Here is a 14,000-nt window from a genome sequence, read left to right as displayed (position 1 = left end):
ACTTGGATGAAAGGAAACACATTGACGAAAAATTAAGAAGCTAATATTGTTTTATTTGAGTTCCACTTGACATTATTGACTCCACACTTCATTAACAATCAATTTACAAAAGCTTCCATCCAGCTGTTCCTTTTCAAATCGGCAAAACGGAACCACAACGGAAATAAATAACATTTACGAGCAGATTTCTAGCAACACCAAGGGGGGTTGTGGGGGAGGGGGGGGGGGTTACTCCTAACTGGACTCGGCATCATTTGTTCTCAGGCTCAACAGAATGTGCAGTGAACGGAGCAGCCGGATTCTTGTGCGTCTACAAACGTCAAAAACTATTTTCTCACATGCATTTTTTCGGTTTCCATGGCAACGCGGGCGGAGGAGGAGGGGGTGGGAGGGTGTAGGGGACGTCCCCGGCTGCCTCCGGCTCCACGGGCTTCACAACCATCCGGTATCTTGCATAGATTCTTGTGTTTCCAAAGCATCCCCCCCTCCCCCCCCACCCCGCGCCACCGCGGGGGGGTGCTGTCAGATGTCGAGGACCCTCGGGCCGCTCTGAAAGACGGCGGAGGGGTTCGGGGGGAGCTTGGTCCTCACCAGGTGTTCCTGAGTCGAGAGAGCGAGAGGAGTCGGGTCAGAGACGGAACCAGAGGTGGCAGCTGTGGCACACAACCCCCCCTCACCCCCCCCCAGCTCATTGGAATGAGAGCAGACTGGTCGGGATGGGCCGTCAGCGCGGGTCAGGGAGGAATCTGGTGGCGAAGTAACGAAAACTCAGGACACATTTCTGTATCCCGGAGCCCCCGACTGAACATTTGGATCCTTTTTTTCTACCTACAGAGTCTGAAGTGGTTTTGAGGTGAGTGATGTGTGTCTGCCTGGTCTGCTGCTCTTCAATCCCACCGGTGCCAACATCACGCCAACGGACCGTGAAATAACACCCCCCCCCTCCTCCCCCGTCCTGCCAACTCGGCGGGGGCCCCTGTTGTCCCAGGCAGCGTGGGAAAAGGGAAGGGGTCCAAGTGAAGGAAGGGGCGGGAGAAAGAAGTCAGGAATAAAGGAGGCAATGGAAGGATCAAAGAAAAGTCAGGAAGACACGTAAAAATGGAGAAAGAAAAGACGGGATCAAATGGGAACTGACACCACCAGTTTTTGTTACATCACGAGATCCTTAATAGACCTGGAAATTCTTGCTTTTGGTTTGGTGTACGCGGTTATTTCTGCTTCTGGAGCGTTGAGCTGCTGAGCAATCAGAGCCCGTTTAAGCTGCCTGCCTCTATTTTCAGCGTTGGCAGGTTTACGGTTCTGTTCGAAGGCAAAAGGCCCGGAAATAAAGTCCTGCAAGAAAAAAAAAACAGCCTCACAGCCGACTGAAATCAGCATTTATCTGCTGCGTTTTTTCCCTCCACATTCAGCAGTTTTGTCTCGATTATCCCCAAAACACATTTGGGATTTAACAGATTTCCTCCGCGTGAGTTTGTTTGCACACACACACACACACACACACACACACACACACACACACACACACACGGAGGTGTGTTTTTGCTGACACACTCTGTCCTCCGTCACATAATCTGACAGACTGATGGAGAATTTCACGGCTGACCTGGTGACGGGTCGTTAAGCGCGGATTGATTCGGATTTTTTAGCAGCTTAATTCGGTTTCAATCTTCTAATGGTCCGGTCCTGTTCTGTGCCATCCAAATGGTGGCGAGCACTGGAGAGGGATGTGGGATGCACATTTAGACCTCTCGGGAGGGGGGGGGGGGGGGTTGCTGAGTCAATACTGAGCTGGAAAGTGGTGAGCGGGGCAGATTATTTAAAATCAACTTGATCTGCAGCCAGGTTGGTTGGTGTTGCACTGTAGCACAAGTGTGTGTCAGAACATTTCATGGGTTCCACACACACACACATGCACACACACAAACACTCAGTGTTAATAAGCTGTGAAGTCTCGGTCCAACTGGGACAGTATTATTAATAGGCTGTCCTGCTGATGACACGGCTCACTTTGACCTCCATTGTGGTCACACGGGACGGCGGCTCAGAACTATTCTGGCTCGTTTCTGTCATTTCTCCTCCTCACCCATTTTTATTTCTACGATGACGAGAACAAAGACGCAAGTGTGCGTCAGAACAAGCCGGCGCGGCGACCGGCGCTGGCAGATGGCACCCAGAGGTTCAGGCGGGGAAGTGGGATGGCACTAAACCTCTGGAGATTCCCAAAATCCGCCTCACTCACTGTCACGCAACAGCTGACCTGAGCCTCCGAGCGGGGAAGGAAGGGGGGGCAAGAGCCCACCCGCCCGCCTGGTTTATCCAGCCAAACACAACCTGCTTCTGCCGATGCAGTTAAAGCTTCCTGGGCAAATCCCCTCGCCTTGTTCTGCCCTGGTCAGGGTTTAAATCTGATTTAGGTGCTTTACCCCCACCTATTAGGTTCAGCATCAAAATCTGGGACAAACCGTGCAAGAGTGTGGATGTTCGGACCATTCCTGCGCCGTCGTGGCTTTGGGGGCCACGTGTATTTAACGGCTCGGTCGCATCTTTAGTGCAATTAAGGTTGTTTAGAGACTAAAGCTGAACTTTGGCGCCGGCTCTATCCAGGCCAGAGTAATGAGAGCAGCGGCAGTGTTAGCTAACGCTGCTCGGCCTCTTTTGGGTCACTTTCAGCTGACAGCTGGATGAACGTGCTCACCTCTCCTTTGGTGCTTCCTCCCACGCTCAGCTGGGGGCCCGAGGAGCTCAGCGAGGCCTGCAGGGCCTCAGCTGGGATGGGCTGGATGTTGTCGCTGGCAGTCGGGATGGCGTTCTCCCCCTCGTGGAGCGCCACGGGTCTTTGGGCCTCGCCGCTGTAGGCGGCCTGGTAGCTGGTCTCACGTGGGGCGCGGCTGGCCTGTGTCCCTGGGCTGGAATACTGACCTGGGGGGTTTCTCCTCGTGCTTTTGGCCGGTCTCACCCCCGTCCACGGCCTGTACTCTTGTCTGGGGTCAGAGGTTACAGAGGTGTTTGTTACAGATGGCCTCACCATCACAAATTCAGCAGCCAAATACTGAAAGACTAAAAAGATGTCTTTGTGGGCTATTTTAATTTGCGTGACTTGATTTCAAATCAATTAAGCTGCAACATTTTTGTCATTGCTTCCACTATTTTGTGGTATTTTACACTTATATAAGCACACTTCAGATGCTCGTCCATCTAAAATTAAATCTGCATCAATGAAAATCATTCAGTCTGCCGGAGCTTTAATCCGATATGTGAGGGAATTATTGATGGCCCCTCTCTCACTGCAGGCTTTTCTGGCTCGACCATTAAAGTTGATGAACTGTTACTAAAACGCATCTTTTCCCCCCCTGATTAAACCAGGGGAACCAATTAGTGCGTGCGTGCGTCTTCCTCACCTGTAGGAGCTGGTTCTCCTCTCCTCCACCACCTCCTGCCCCCCCCACCTTTGCCCCAGCCTGGCCCGCTCCTCGCCGGCCTGTGCCCGGCTCTGGGAGCCGCTCTGCGCGCTGTCAGGAGCACCGTCCGCCCTGCCGCCGCCCCCGTTACTAATCCAGGGGAAATTCTCCTTCCTGGGGATGGGCCAAGGTTTGAAATCCTGCTTGTACTGGGTGACGCTTGGAAAAGGCACTTCTGGAGGATGGTAGTCCTCCCGGGGCTTGTAACTGGGCTCTTTACGCGCCCTGGAAGACCCCCGGGTGCCCGGGCCATCTATCTGCGCCCGTGGGGAGCCACGCAGGTCCGCGTCGAGCGTGGGAACCTGCTTGGTGACGGACCGGACCTCCTGATCGGCGATTTCCGAGTAGTTCTGGATGGTGAGCGGGACCGACAGGTCCGACTTGTCGAGCTGGTTCCAGAAGCGAGCGAGGCAGCACACTCTGCTGATGCACGGCCAAGCCATGCCAGGCAGGCGGTGTGACTGGTGGGAGAGAGGAGAGGGGAGGAAGAAAGCAACAAAAGAAGAGAAAAAGAACAGGGAGCGATCCGAGGCTACATTCGTGCAGCGCGCGACGCTCCGGCCGCTTGCCAGGATGGGAGAAAGCGCCGCGTCCCGGAGTCCATGTCAGCAGGCTGAGCAGCGCCAGCAGAGATGAGCCGGTGTGGCGACGACCCTCGCTCAATATGCCCGTCACGTGACCTGCGGTAGTGGCTCCACGATGCAGAGGAATCTGTAAGCACATCATCCTGCAGCTGACTCCAAACCAGAGGGAAAGACCCCCCCCCCCCCCACGCTGCAGGCAGACGCATGCGAGAGATCCAGAAGCAGAGATCCTCCAGCCATATCCCCTCAAGCTTTTAGCGTTTATTGGGTTCTGATGCTGGTTGAAACACAACCTCAGGAACCTCTGCATGAACTCAAACCAAAGAAATCCCGACAAATTCACGATACTAATGCTACTGTTACGGATAATTATAATAAATACCTAGAAAAATGAAGGTGGTATTTACTGAATATTCAGTGTAAGAATGAAGCAGTGCAGGTTTTTTATATTGTAAACCCCTCAAACATTGACTTCGGAACACTATTCTTAAGTAAATGTGCTTGATCGCTTTACATTGTTGCATTCTATTACTCGGTTGTTAATTTACTTATTTATTCATTACGTAAGAACGAGGCCAAGTGCAAAACCACGCATGTGCGTGAGCACGGCTGGCAGATTGGGAATCAGTAGTTGCAGATGCTGACCGACGGATGATCAAACAGGTGGGAGCATTGACCTGCAATCGGATGCTGCCATCTGGTGGACAATAGAAGACATTACACCACCACGAAGCGAGTTTATATATTTTCTCATTAAATAAAAATAAGTGAAATATTTTCCACGTTATTCTATAACAATGATGTTTTCAACAAGTGTAATTCTTTACAGTTTTCCCCAGGCGTGCATACTTTTAATGTTGGCAGTTTGTTTTCAAGCTGTCAGAAAATTTAAACTACTTTAAAGCGCCTTTTAATTTTGCATACATTATTTTTTTTACCCCCCCTCTTTTTTACGTGTTTTCCTTTGCAGCCCCCCTGTTCCTGATGCTTTTGTCTCTGCTATACTGTCGCTATAATAACAGAACCATCACACGCATGATTGTTTACCATCACTTATATTATAGTCTGTGATATCATCAAATTAAACTTAATGTGGCAAAAATATTTAGTGTATTGTGTTGTGCTACACAAACAGCCATGTGCCAATGTAAATGGGTTTGTCCGAAATGGATAGAACTTTAACTTTGCATTCAACTTAACTGCGCTTCAGTGTTTGGTTAGTGGCGAAGTTGTGGGTACACGTTTTTGGGGATTACACCTTAATCGTAACCCAAGACTGAACAATCACCAAGAGAAATGTGCATTTGGGTAAAACAACGTGGCTGTAACCTAACAAAAAGATTAAATTATGTGGACGCAGTCGTGTTAGCCTGTCATTATATAATTTATAGTGACATGACAGGTCGGTCAGCAGAGTCAACTCCGGCTGCTAGGGGGCGCTCTCACGTCAGCGATGCTCTTCTTCTTCTACTACCACTACTGCTACTTCTTCGTCTTTGGTAAAAAACGGCGGCTGGGTTGCATTACTGCCATCTTCCGGTGTTCCTTACTTACTGACACTCCCTTACACTGTATAAAAGCAATTATTTACATGTTCTCGGGAATTATGGACTATCTTCCCGATGACAATTGCAGGCGCAAAGTTGTCGACCACCGGGATGAAAGATGCGAGACAGGGCACACCTACGACTGGTTAGGCTGCTTCTCCAAATTCCAGCATCTCCTGGTTAATAAAGTTAAGAAAGAAGACGCTATCCTTGGATAGTAGTTTTATCAGGTAGTAGTAGTCACTGTTGTTGTCTGCTTAATTTTATGCATAACAAAACATGATATTTGTTAGTTCTTATTTACCCCCCATATTTCAGGAAATTCCTGTAAATTATGTTTTCCTTAGCTGAAGTTAGTAGATTTCCTGTCTGCCTCTTATTTAGATTTTGTCATCAAGATTTTTTGTCTTCAATAAGCTGACGTTGCATATACAGTCAGTACACCGCAATGGTTGTCATGGTTGCATTCTGTAGCCATCCCTGCGTTTCACCCATTAGTTTGTGTTGACTTTCTTGCGCATACGTGCGTTTTTGGCGTGTTTAAACTTTTGATTAAACATTGAATCAAGTATCGCTGCAGCGAGTCTGTTTCAAGAAATGTCCACGAGATGGCGCTGTTTCCCAACAAATGTCCAGTCCTGTTTTAATGGCCAAAACCTGACACACAGCTCACATCACTCTGGTGCCAAAGTCGTTGTGTGAAGAAGAGGAACTACACATAGATGGAGCCTCTTCTGACAGGAAAGAATGCGTTCTGTATATTAAAGGCTGTGAAATGATAGTTGTTCCTGTTTTCTGACTGTTGTACTCGCACACCAACGTGCGGGGGCTGTGTCGGTCCGTGCTTTGCTGGAGCGTGCCTTTCGCGCACATTCACTGGTGTTGATGCATGCTGGACGGGGATCTTGTAAAGTTGTGTCAGGGAATCATGGGGGCTTGTGTTTGCAAAGGGGTGTGTGCGTGTGGTGGTGGTGGAGGGGGGGTTGGTTCTATTATCCATTTGAACATGGCCTGTCTCTCGGTGAGAGATGGAGGAGTACGTTGGTGGTCAGTGCTGGTTTTCTTTTTAATTCTTAAGAAAAAATGATCCAGGGTGCTTGATTATAAGCATCTCTATGCAGACACCTTTTTTTTTAGTATTGTGCGTCATTGCTGTCCTACAGAAGAGACTGAGAAAAGGGAGGAATTTGTTGCAAGATGATGTACAGTGAACCCCAGGGAGAGTCGCCTGAGGGCTCTCTCTCTTCCCTCCCCCCCCCCCCACCGTCCTCTCTCTCTGATATCTTTCTCAGAATCACACAGCTGTGGAGGTAATAGAGCCAGAAAGCCTCACATGTTGTGGAGACCTTGAGTATTAAACCCTTAACTTATCTCCATGATTGGCCCTTCATATGTCAGGTCTGTGGGGGCCAGGCCATTCCTTTGATGGAAGAAAGAACATGAAGGAGGTTATCAAATAAAGGCCTGGAGGTATTATTATTATAGCGCTCGTGTGGGTGATGAGCAAATAAAGGTAAAACGGCTCGAAGTGAGGTAAAGAAACAGTCGGGTTTGGGCCATTCACCCACTGCAGATGGACATCATTCCTACTGAGATCATCACAGCAGGCCTGAGGGAAGGGGAGCAAGGTAAGGGAGGAGAGCTAGATGCTTGAAACATGTCTTGTGCTCAAAAAATCTCAATCTGTTGTAATCGATCTCTGGTTCTGGCACCCCCCCAGTCCCAGCCCTGGTCCTAACTGGCTGTGCTGGTGACATGGTAACCAGCAGGCCTGAGGTAGTGTGTGTCACAGCATTGCGTCAAGCAGCTCCTGATTCTCCACCTGACCTGCCAGTGTGTGTGTGTGTGTGTGTGTGTGTGTGTGTGTGTGTGTGTTCTTGCACATGCTACAGAGAGAGGACCAGAAGACACATTTTACTAGCAAAGTGAGGACATTTTTGCCGTTCCTCACAACTTCAAACGGCCAGGTCCAGACTTGGTTTTAGGGTTTGAATTTAGTTTAGGAAAGGTTTAAGCATTGAGTTGTTATGGTTAGTGTCAGAGTCTCTCTCTCTCTCTCTCTCTTTCTCTCTCTGTGTGAGTGTGTGTGTGTGTGAGAGAGTGAGTGTGTGTGAACGCAGCGATGATCCAGCTCACTCACAGTCCCCTCCATGTCTCATGTACAACTATGGCTCCTACTTTTATGACTGCCAGTGATGTAATGGTCCCACATCTCCCAGTAGTCGATGCTCATGCGTCGTCTCCCCCAGGCCAGGGCCGATGATGTAATGGCTTTGCCATCTCCGTCAGATGTACGTGAGGTATCCTGGGAGCGTGTGTGCATATATGTTTTCTGAGGCATGAGTAAAATCTCAGATTTGATTATGTGTGATACTCTGCTTCGAATGTTGCGATACATCTCAGGTTTAATGACTTTATCTGAATACTTGGTGAAGTTATTAGCTTGTCGCAGGCCCCCATTAACAGTTAATCAGTCTAATTAGCAGATCTGGTGTTAGAGCTTCCCCTGCCCAAGTGTCCTGCCTTGTCCTGCCTCTTTCAGCTCATGTACTGAAGTCATTGTCACGTTATTACGTGAGCTCCTTCAGCTAGCGGCATTTACTGGCGACACAGTTGCTCAGCTGTTGTCTTGCTATGTATAACCGAATGCCTTGATTACAGCAACACTATAAATGCCTCTGTTAGCATCGTTAACTGGGCTACCTATGAGTTGGAGGACGTGCGGACACGTTCTTAATTCCATCTTTGTTTCGGTGTTTCAAATGAATACTATATTATTCCTCTGGAACAGGGAGGTTTTTTCATTTTATCTGAACATTCAAGGAACTCTAATTTTAAATCTGCAGTTCTGAGTACTCGCATGAACAAACAAAAATCACAAATGACCACCATCATTTTCCACTAAACACTGTACCAAACTCTCATCTCCCAACAACTACTTGATGCCGGCTTCTCTGCACCTTTTCTAAAGGATGTTTTGTTTGGTTCACTTGTACTTGAGATGTAACGCACCATCCTGTTGTGTCCTCATCCCTCTGCGCACGCAAGAGAAACCCAGCTGGAGGATAGGGAAAGCTAAAAATCTCTTTCCCTGCACGGTTAAAAAGGCGCAGCGGTACTGTCGATACACACAGATGCACATCTGTGACGTAGCGATCGGTGTTGGGAATCGTAATTTGTGAGACATTTCCTTCCGGAAATCTGTCAAACGGTCGGTTCTCATCGTGTGTTTTCCTTGCTAATGTTTGCATCCCGGACCTTTCATCTCACATGTATTCTTCTTTCTTTGTCCATTCCCCTTATGTCACTCAATGCCTGCATAGACGAGCACCATAGCACACGCACACACACCCACACACACACCCTCCCCTCCTCTGGGAGTAGTAAGAACCAACTGTCTTCCAAAGGCTAACATAAGCAAGGGACAGACCCCTGATTCTATAGATCGCAGGGCCATCTCCCTGCGCTGGCTGGAGGCGGAACATGTCTGATCTGTATCAACCAGAACCCCCCCACCCCCCCACCACTGCCCTAGTTCATCGGTAACTGGTAGCTCGGTGGTGTTCAAACAGTATATTGGTTTATGTGCTTAACATGCTCTCAGTGATTGAATGCTTTCAGATGTAATCTAGCAGGTTTATGTTAACGGTAAACAGATTTTAGCGTCCTGCGATGGTTGAGGAACGCGCTCGCCATTAAATCCTCAGAGAAGGCACAATCTGGCGCTTCAGTGCCGCTTAGCTTCACATTATTTTCAGGAACCTATATAGAGCTGCTCAATAAAGGAAGGCATGTGGGGTTAATCTACCTTTCTCATGCCTCAGACATGACACACACACAAACACACAGGCCACACACTCACAATTCTCTCTGAAGTCTCTTGATTCACTGCAAGGCTGCACAAATGATTGGTGAATGAAAGATCAGAACAGAGGAGATGGTATACTTTGAGGTGGATGATGCTAACACCCCTTCCCCCTTCTTCACTCCATTCTATCCTCCAAACACCTTTCCCTCCTTTCAGCACCCTTCTTGGCTGCTGTGGGTTATCAGGGAGCCCCCACCGTGCTGCAGTCAGTAAATCAGTAGGGGCAATCCTCCCACAGTGTACACCCCTCTCCCCCCCATCTCTTGCTTTTTGCTGCTGTAAGGAGTGGTGCTGTTTATGAATGAGCCTCGGAGCCGCAGGATGTGAATGGAAAATAAGAGAGGGAGTGAGCAGATAAGGAGTGTGAGCTGAATGAAATGGCGCAGAGGAGGGAAGGAATGGAGAAAAGATGGTGAATGAAAATCAGAAAGGTAGGATGGAGCAGCAGAGGTGGTTGGGGGTGGAGTCGGGTGATTGAACCAGCGACAGAATGTGAGGGGTCCAATCGTGTGTTCCTGAAGCACAGCCATCCCCTGAATGGGTCTGAACACCAGTGGATGCATCTGTGTCGACACTCACCAGTGAGAGGACTGGGAACATTGTCTGAACTGGTTTTACCTATGAGCTAATGGGGATCTCCACTGCCTAACACACACACACACACACACACACACACACTCGTATGTGCTCACACGCTGCCTCCAGTGCGAGCTGGTGCTCCGTGCTTTGAATAATAGCAGGGTTACCCGGGCAACGAGAGTGGGATGATCGATGGGCCCGGTCCTGATAAACAGAGCACAGACAGAGTGCACGTCTGTGGGTGTGTGTGTGTGTGTGTGTGTTTGTGTTGCAGCGGGAGTTTCTTTTGACAATTACAAAATAGGTTATTATCAGATCGCTCAAATTGTCACATGTTTACTGACACACAATCTCCCAGAATGCCTCTGTGCATGTAGATCAGAAGAGTCCTGGTTTTCCAGTAAATGACTTCACCAACAATGACAGTGAACGCCCTTGGTGAGAGGGTGTATGCTGGCAGTCTGTGGGGGTGACCACACACACACACACACACACACACACACACAAGCCCCCACACTGACTCACACACTCGCAGTAATAATACGACTGCTGCAGAGAAACGCGCGGCTGTGAATCAGCCTTTCACAGAGTACAAATTATACACCTCAGACGAGCTACTTAATTCTATTAAATGCATCCTGCAGGAGTGTACCGCTGATGTGAGGTTAAGCCGGTGCGCTGAATGCGGCGGCGGAGCAATGATATAAAAGATGTCAGAGTGGAGGGAGTTGTAAAGCGAGCAGGTGGCGTCGGAGAAGCCGGATCGGGACTGTAACACAAACTGAGGTGTAACAGATGAACACAGCGTGCGGCGAGCACAGGAAACCGCTGCGACCCATTTTCACGGCGTCATTAGTCGTCACGTTGGCGGCTGAGGCTAATCTCGGAGCTCTCTGTCGTCCGTTCAGCTAAACGTTTGAGCCTTTTGACATAACATGTAAAAATAAACACAACCACAATGCCTGTCCCAGTTTACCCTGGACTAACAGCCACAGGAAGGGTGGTATTAAAAGACGCTGTCTTTAATCCGCCTTACCCATTGGCGGTGGAAGGTTTGGGCACCTTTCTCCCCGACCTCGGGGCTTAAATGTCAGCGGCGGTGTGGGATGTATTGATTGTACCGAACGTATAATGATGTCAGCGCTGTCCTTTTCCTCTCAGCCCTGCCGCCCTGTCACTCAGCACCACAGTGGTGGCTGCAACATGGGATGTTTATTATGAGCAGCATTTTGCAGAACTTAGAAGAACAGAGCAATGTCCAGAGTGGTGGTTCCAGTTCACAAAATTCCAACTTTATTTCCTATAATTTTAAATCTAGATCTACTGTTTCCCACGTATTAACCTTATGGTGTCCAAAGAGCTGTGCTCTCCACCCCTCACAGCTCCATCCAGTGCCCAGGTGTGGAACTACTTGGAAAAAGGTTGTTAGTCCTCCATTTCACATAAGTTCCAACACAGCAGTCTCGTCTTCTTGACTGCTTTGTCCCTTTCGTGGTCACGGGGACGCTCCTGGATGAGTCACCAGCATATGAGCATTTCTGTACCTTGCTCAAGGGCACTTCAGCAGTGCTCTGAATCCCAAACATCCTTTATAAAGGGCCACACATGACCAAAAATCACCAAGTATGTAAATGCAGTTAGGCAGACTAGCCTCATAATACCCCCGTTTCCACATTTCCTTTCCGTATACGCACGAAAAGCACCATAAATTTACTCCGGTTGGCGTTTCGCTTCCTGCCACGAAAGAGGCAGAAACACAGAAAGGTGTAAATGAAATACATCGATGATTCATTTACTGTCCCCGGCGGATGTTCCCGTCCTGAATCGCCCGTTGACTCTACACTTTGTTTACCCCGAAGGTCCTTGTTTTTTCTTTTTGGATTAGCCGCTTTTAAGGTTTCCAAAACCCACCACGGCGCAGCGCAAATCCACCATGGTGGATGGGAAGTTGTGTGTCCTTGTGATGACATTTTAACAGCAGCTCTGTTTTTGTTTTGAAGCATCGTCCCTCCCGTTAGCCCCGTAATCCTCCACACATTATGTCAGGAGTTTGAAGGGCCGCGTTTGGTGTAAAGTAAGTACTAAGAAAACTGCTCAATGCGAGGATTCAGAGTAATGGAGACGCTGGACGATACAGGCGTGACTCACTGACCCCTGTCCTATTGAAAAGGGCAGGGACATGTCCACGGCTGCAGTGGATGGTTTATTTCCTGTAATCTAGGTGGACTCAGCCTTATTTTGATTATAGTAATGGAACGCAGCACGCCGGTGTCACGAGCAAAAGCATTACGATCATTTATCAGAAGCTGAGAGTTAAATTGCCAATTGGCATTAATACAGCCTCTCACCCCCTCTCTGCCATGACCGAGAGGATGAGCAGGAGGAGGAGGAGGAAGGAAGAGTCGATGCTGAGAGGTGCACCTGCTTCTCGAAGGCTGAACTGTCGTCCCGGAGCGCGCTCAGCTTTTCTCATCACGCGGACCTCGGGGACGGGTCATCGGCGTGCCCGCGGAGGCGCGCCGCTGCCCCGCGACGGCCCCCGTCACGCCGAAATGAAAGCGTGATAAAATGAAAGTCTGAGTTCTGAGCCGCGGTGACATCATTAGCAGCAGGGAAAGCCCCATTGAGCGAGGCGACGCCACCCGATGCTCGCCGCTGATGTGCAAACGCTCTGTAGCCATGCGTTTGCGTGATTGTGCCTCACAGATGGATCACATTTGTTGTCATCTACCTCAGTCCGTGTGTGTTGGGAGTTTTAAGCGCGCTGGCTTTGGGAGAGGCAATCCTCCATGCTTACATAATGTTACTTGTGCTACTGAAGTCACTGGCAAACCTCGTCCATCTCAGCCGACGTCTCTGTCTCTCCAGTTTTGGGTTTAGCCTCTCTTTTCCACCATATACTCACAGACACATCATTAGTAACGAGTCTGTCGCTCTCTGTATCGTCTGAACCGACTGATTTACTCTGCGACTCTGCGTTTGTCCCAGTCAGCCATGTTTGTCAACCCAACTCCCCGCCAGCCTTGGATTTCTGCCCGTCTCCACATCTCAATCTCTCCATCTCTCCTCTCTGATTCGGCATGCGCAGCAGAGTTTGTTCGCCACGGTTTTGGCGGTGTTACGTAAGCCTCCATTTGCCTTTATACTTTCCCCTGGACAGAAAGACAAACACACATAAAGAAGAGTTTAAACAAGAGCTTAAGATGAAGAGAATCACTTCTATCTATTTTAAATTAAAGAAAGGCCCCATTCACAAATATGGGGAAAAGCTCTATGAATCATTTGCTTCTATTTTTCAATTATTTTGAGTACAGAATGAGAGTATTTCTGTCACCACAGCTCTTCCTGTTACATATTTCGGCAACTCTTCGGGGGGAAGTTTACCCAGTGATGGTACATGCACGTTTCTAAATTGGATGATATTTCAGAAGGTGTCAGACAGAATATAATTTGATGAGTTTGCCAGAATAGATACTTCAAGAATTGAGTTGTTTTCACCTTTCTATTTTATTTGCTTTGTGCAATAATATTTGGGTTAGCTCAGCGCTAACATGCTAATTATCATGGTGGCCTTGACGACACAAGCACACAAATGATTGAAAACTGTACAAACGTCCACATTGTGCCTTAAAATTGGCAGAATCTGTTCAGAGATCCTCTGAAATCTGCAACTATGCAGGTTTCGAAAAGAATGCCTGAGCGTAACGCTTGCCGTAAAACGCGCTGCATCCGGGTGAATGGCGATCCTGCCCCCCCACCCAAGGTCCTCATCTCCATGTTGTCTGTATGTATCAGGCTCCCGTTGTTTAGAAGAACTGAGAAAGCAAATGAAGGCATTCGGTGAGACATAATAGAGGAAAATGGTGTGTATGTGTGAGAGAGATTGAATTGGCTAATGGTGGGAACCGCTCAGCGTTTGGTGCTGTCTGCTCAGATCCGTCAGTGCGCTCGGACTGCTGTGATG

At 48.7% G+C, this 14,000-nt stretch overlaps 1 protein-coding gene and 1 long non-coding RNA gene across 2 annotated transcripts; one reads left to right on the top strand and one right to left on the bottom strand.

The window, feature by feature from the left end:
• Window positions 1-32: 32 nt before the first annotated feature.
• map6d1 (MAP6 domain containing 1) lies at window positions 33-4,205 on the bottom strand. The gene is made up of 3 exons (XM_057057795.1): window positions 3,399-4,205; window positions 2,696-2,981; window positions 33-600 (listed from the first exon to the last, which is right to left on the bottom strand). The coding sequence occupies exons 1-3, from the start codon at window positions 3,899-3,901 to the stop codon at window positions 523-525; spliced, it is 867 nt and encodes a 288-aa protein (XP_056913775.1). The 5' UTR covers window positions 3,902-4,205; the 3' UTR covers window positions 33-522.
• Window positions 4,206-4,351: 146 nt separating this feature from the next.
• Window positions 4,352-5,146, top strand: LOC130539455 (uncharacterized). Its single transcript, XR_008954134.1, has 2 exons — window positions 4,352-4,870; window positions 4,907-5,146. It is a non-coding gene; the product is annotated as an uncharacterized LOC130539455 (long non-coding RNA).
• The last annotated feature ends 8,854 nt before the right edge of the window (window positions 5,147-14,000 follow it).

This window comes from Takifugu flavidus, chromosome 15, assembly GCF_003711565.1.
Source record: "Takifugu flavidus isolate HTHZ2018 chromosome 15, ASM371156v2, whole genome shotgun sequence".
Classification (NCBI taxonomy): domain Eukaryota; kingdom Metazoa; phylum Chordata; class Actinopteri; order Tetraodontiformes; family Tetraodontidae; genus Takifugu; species Takifugu flavidus.
The sequence above is the reverse complement of the archived record's forward strand: the minus strand, read 5'-3'. Positions and strand labels throughout refer to the sequence as shown.

What these genes read in the sequence shown, in the direction of transcription:
- map6d1 (XM_057057795.1), bottom strand. Translation starts at nt 3,901, where the DNA reads ATGGCTTGGCCGTGCATCAGCAGAGTGTGCTGCCTCGCTCGCTTCTGG. An exon ending in AGGAGAACCAGCTCCTACAG is followed by an intron (nt 2,982 to 3,398) that starts GTGAGGAAGACG and finishes CTCTGACCCCAG; the next exon opens with ACAAGAGTACAGGCCGTGGA. An exon ending in GAGGAAGCACCAAAGGAGAG is followed by an intron (nt 601 to 2,695) that starts GTGAGCACGTTC and finishes CTCTCGACTCAG; the next exon opens with GAACACCTGGTGAGGACCAA.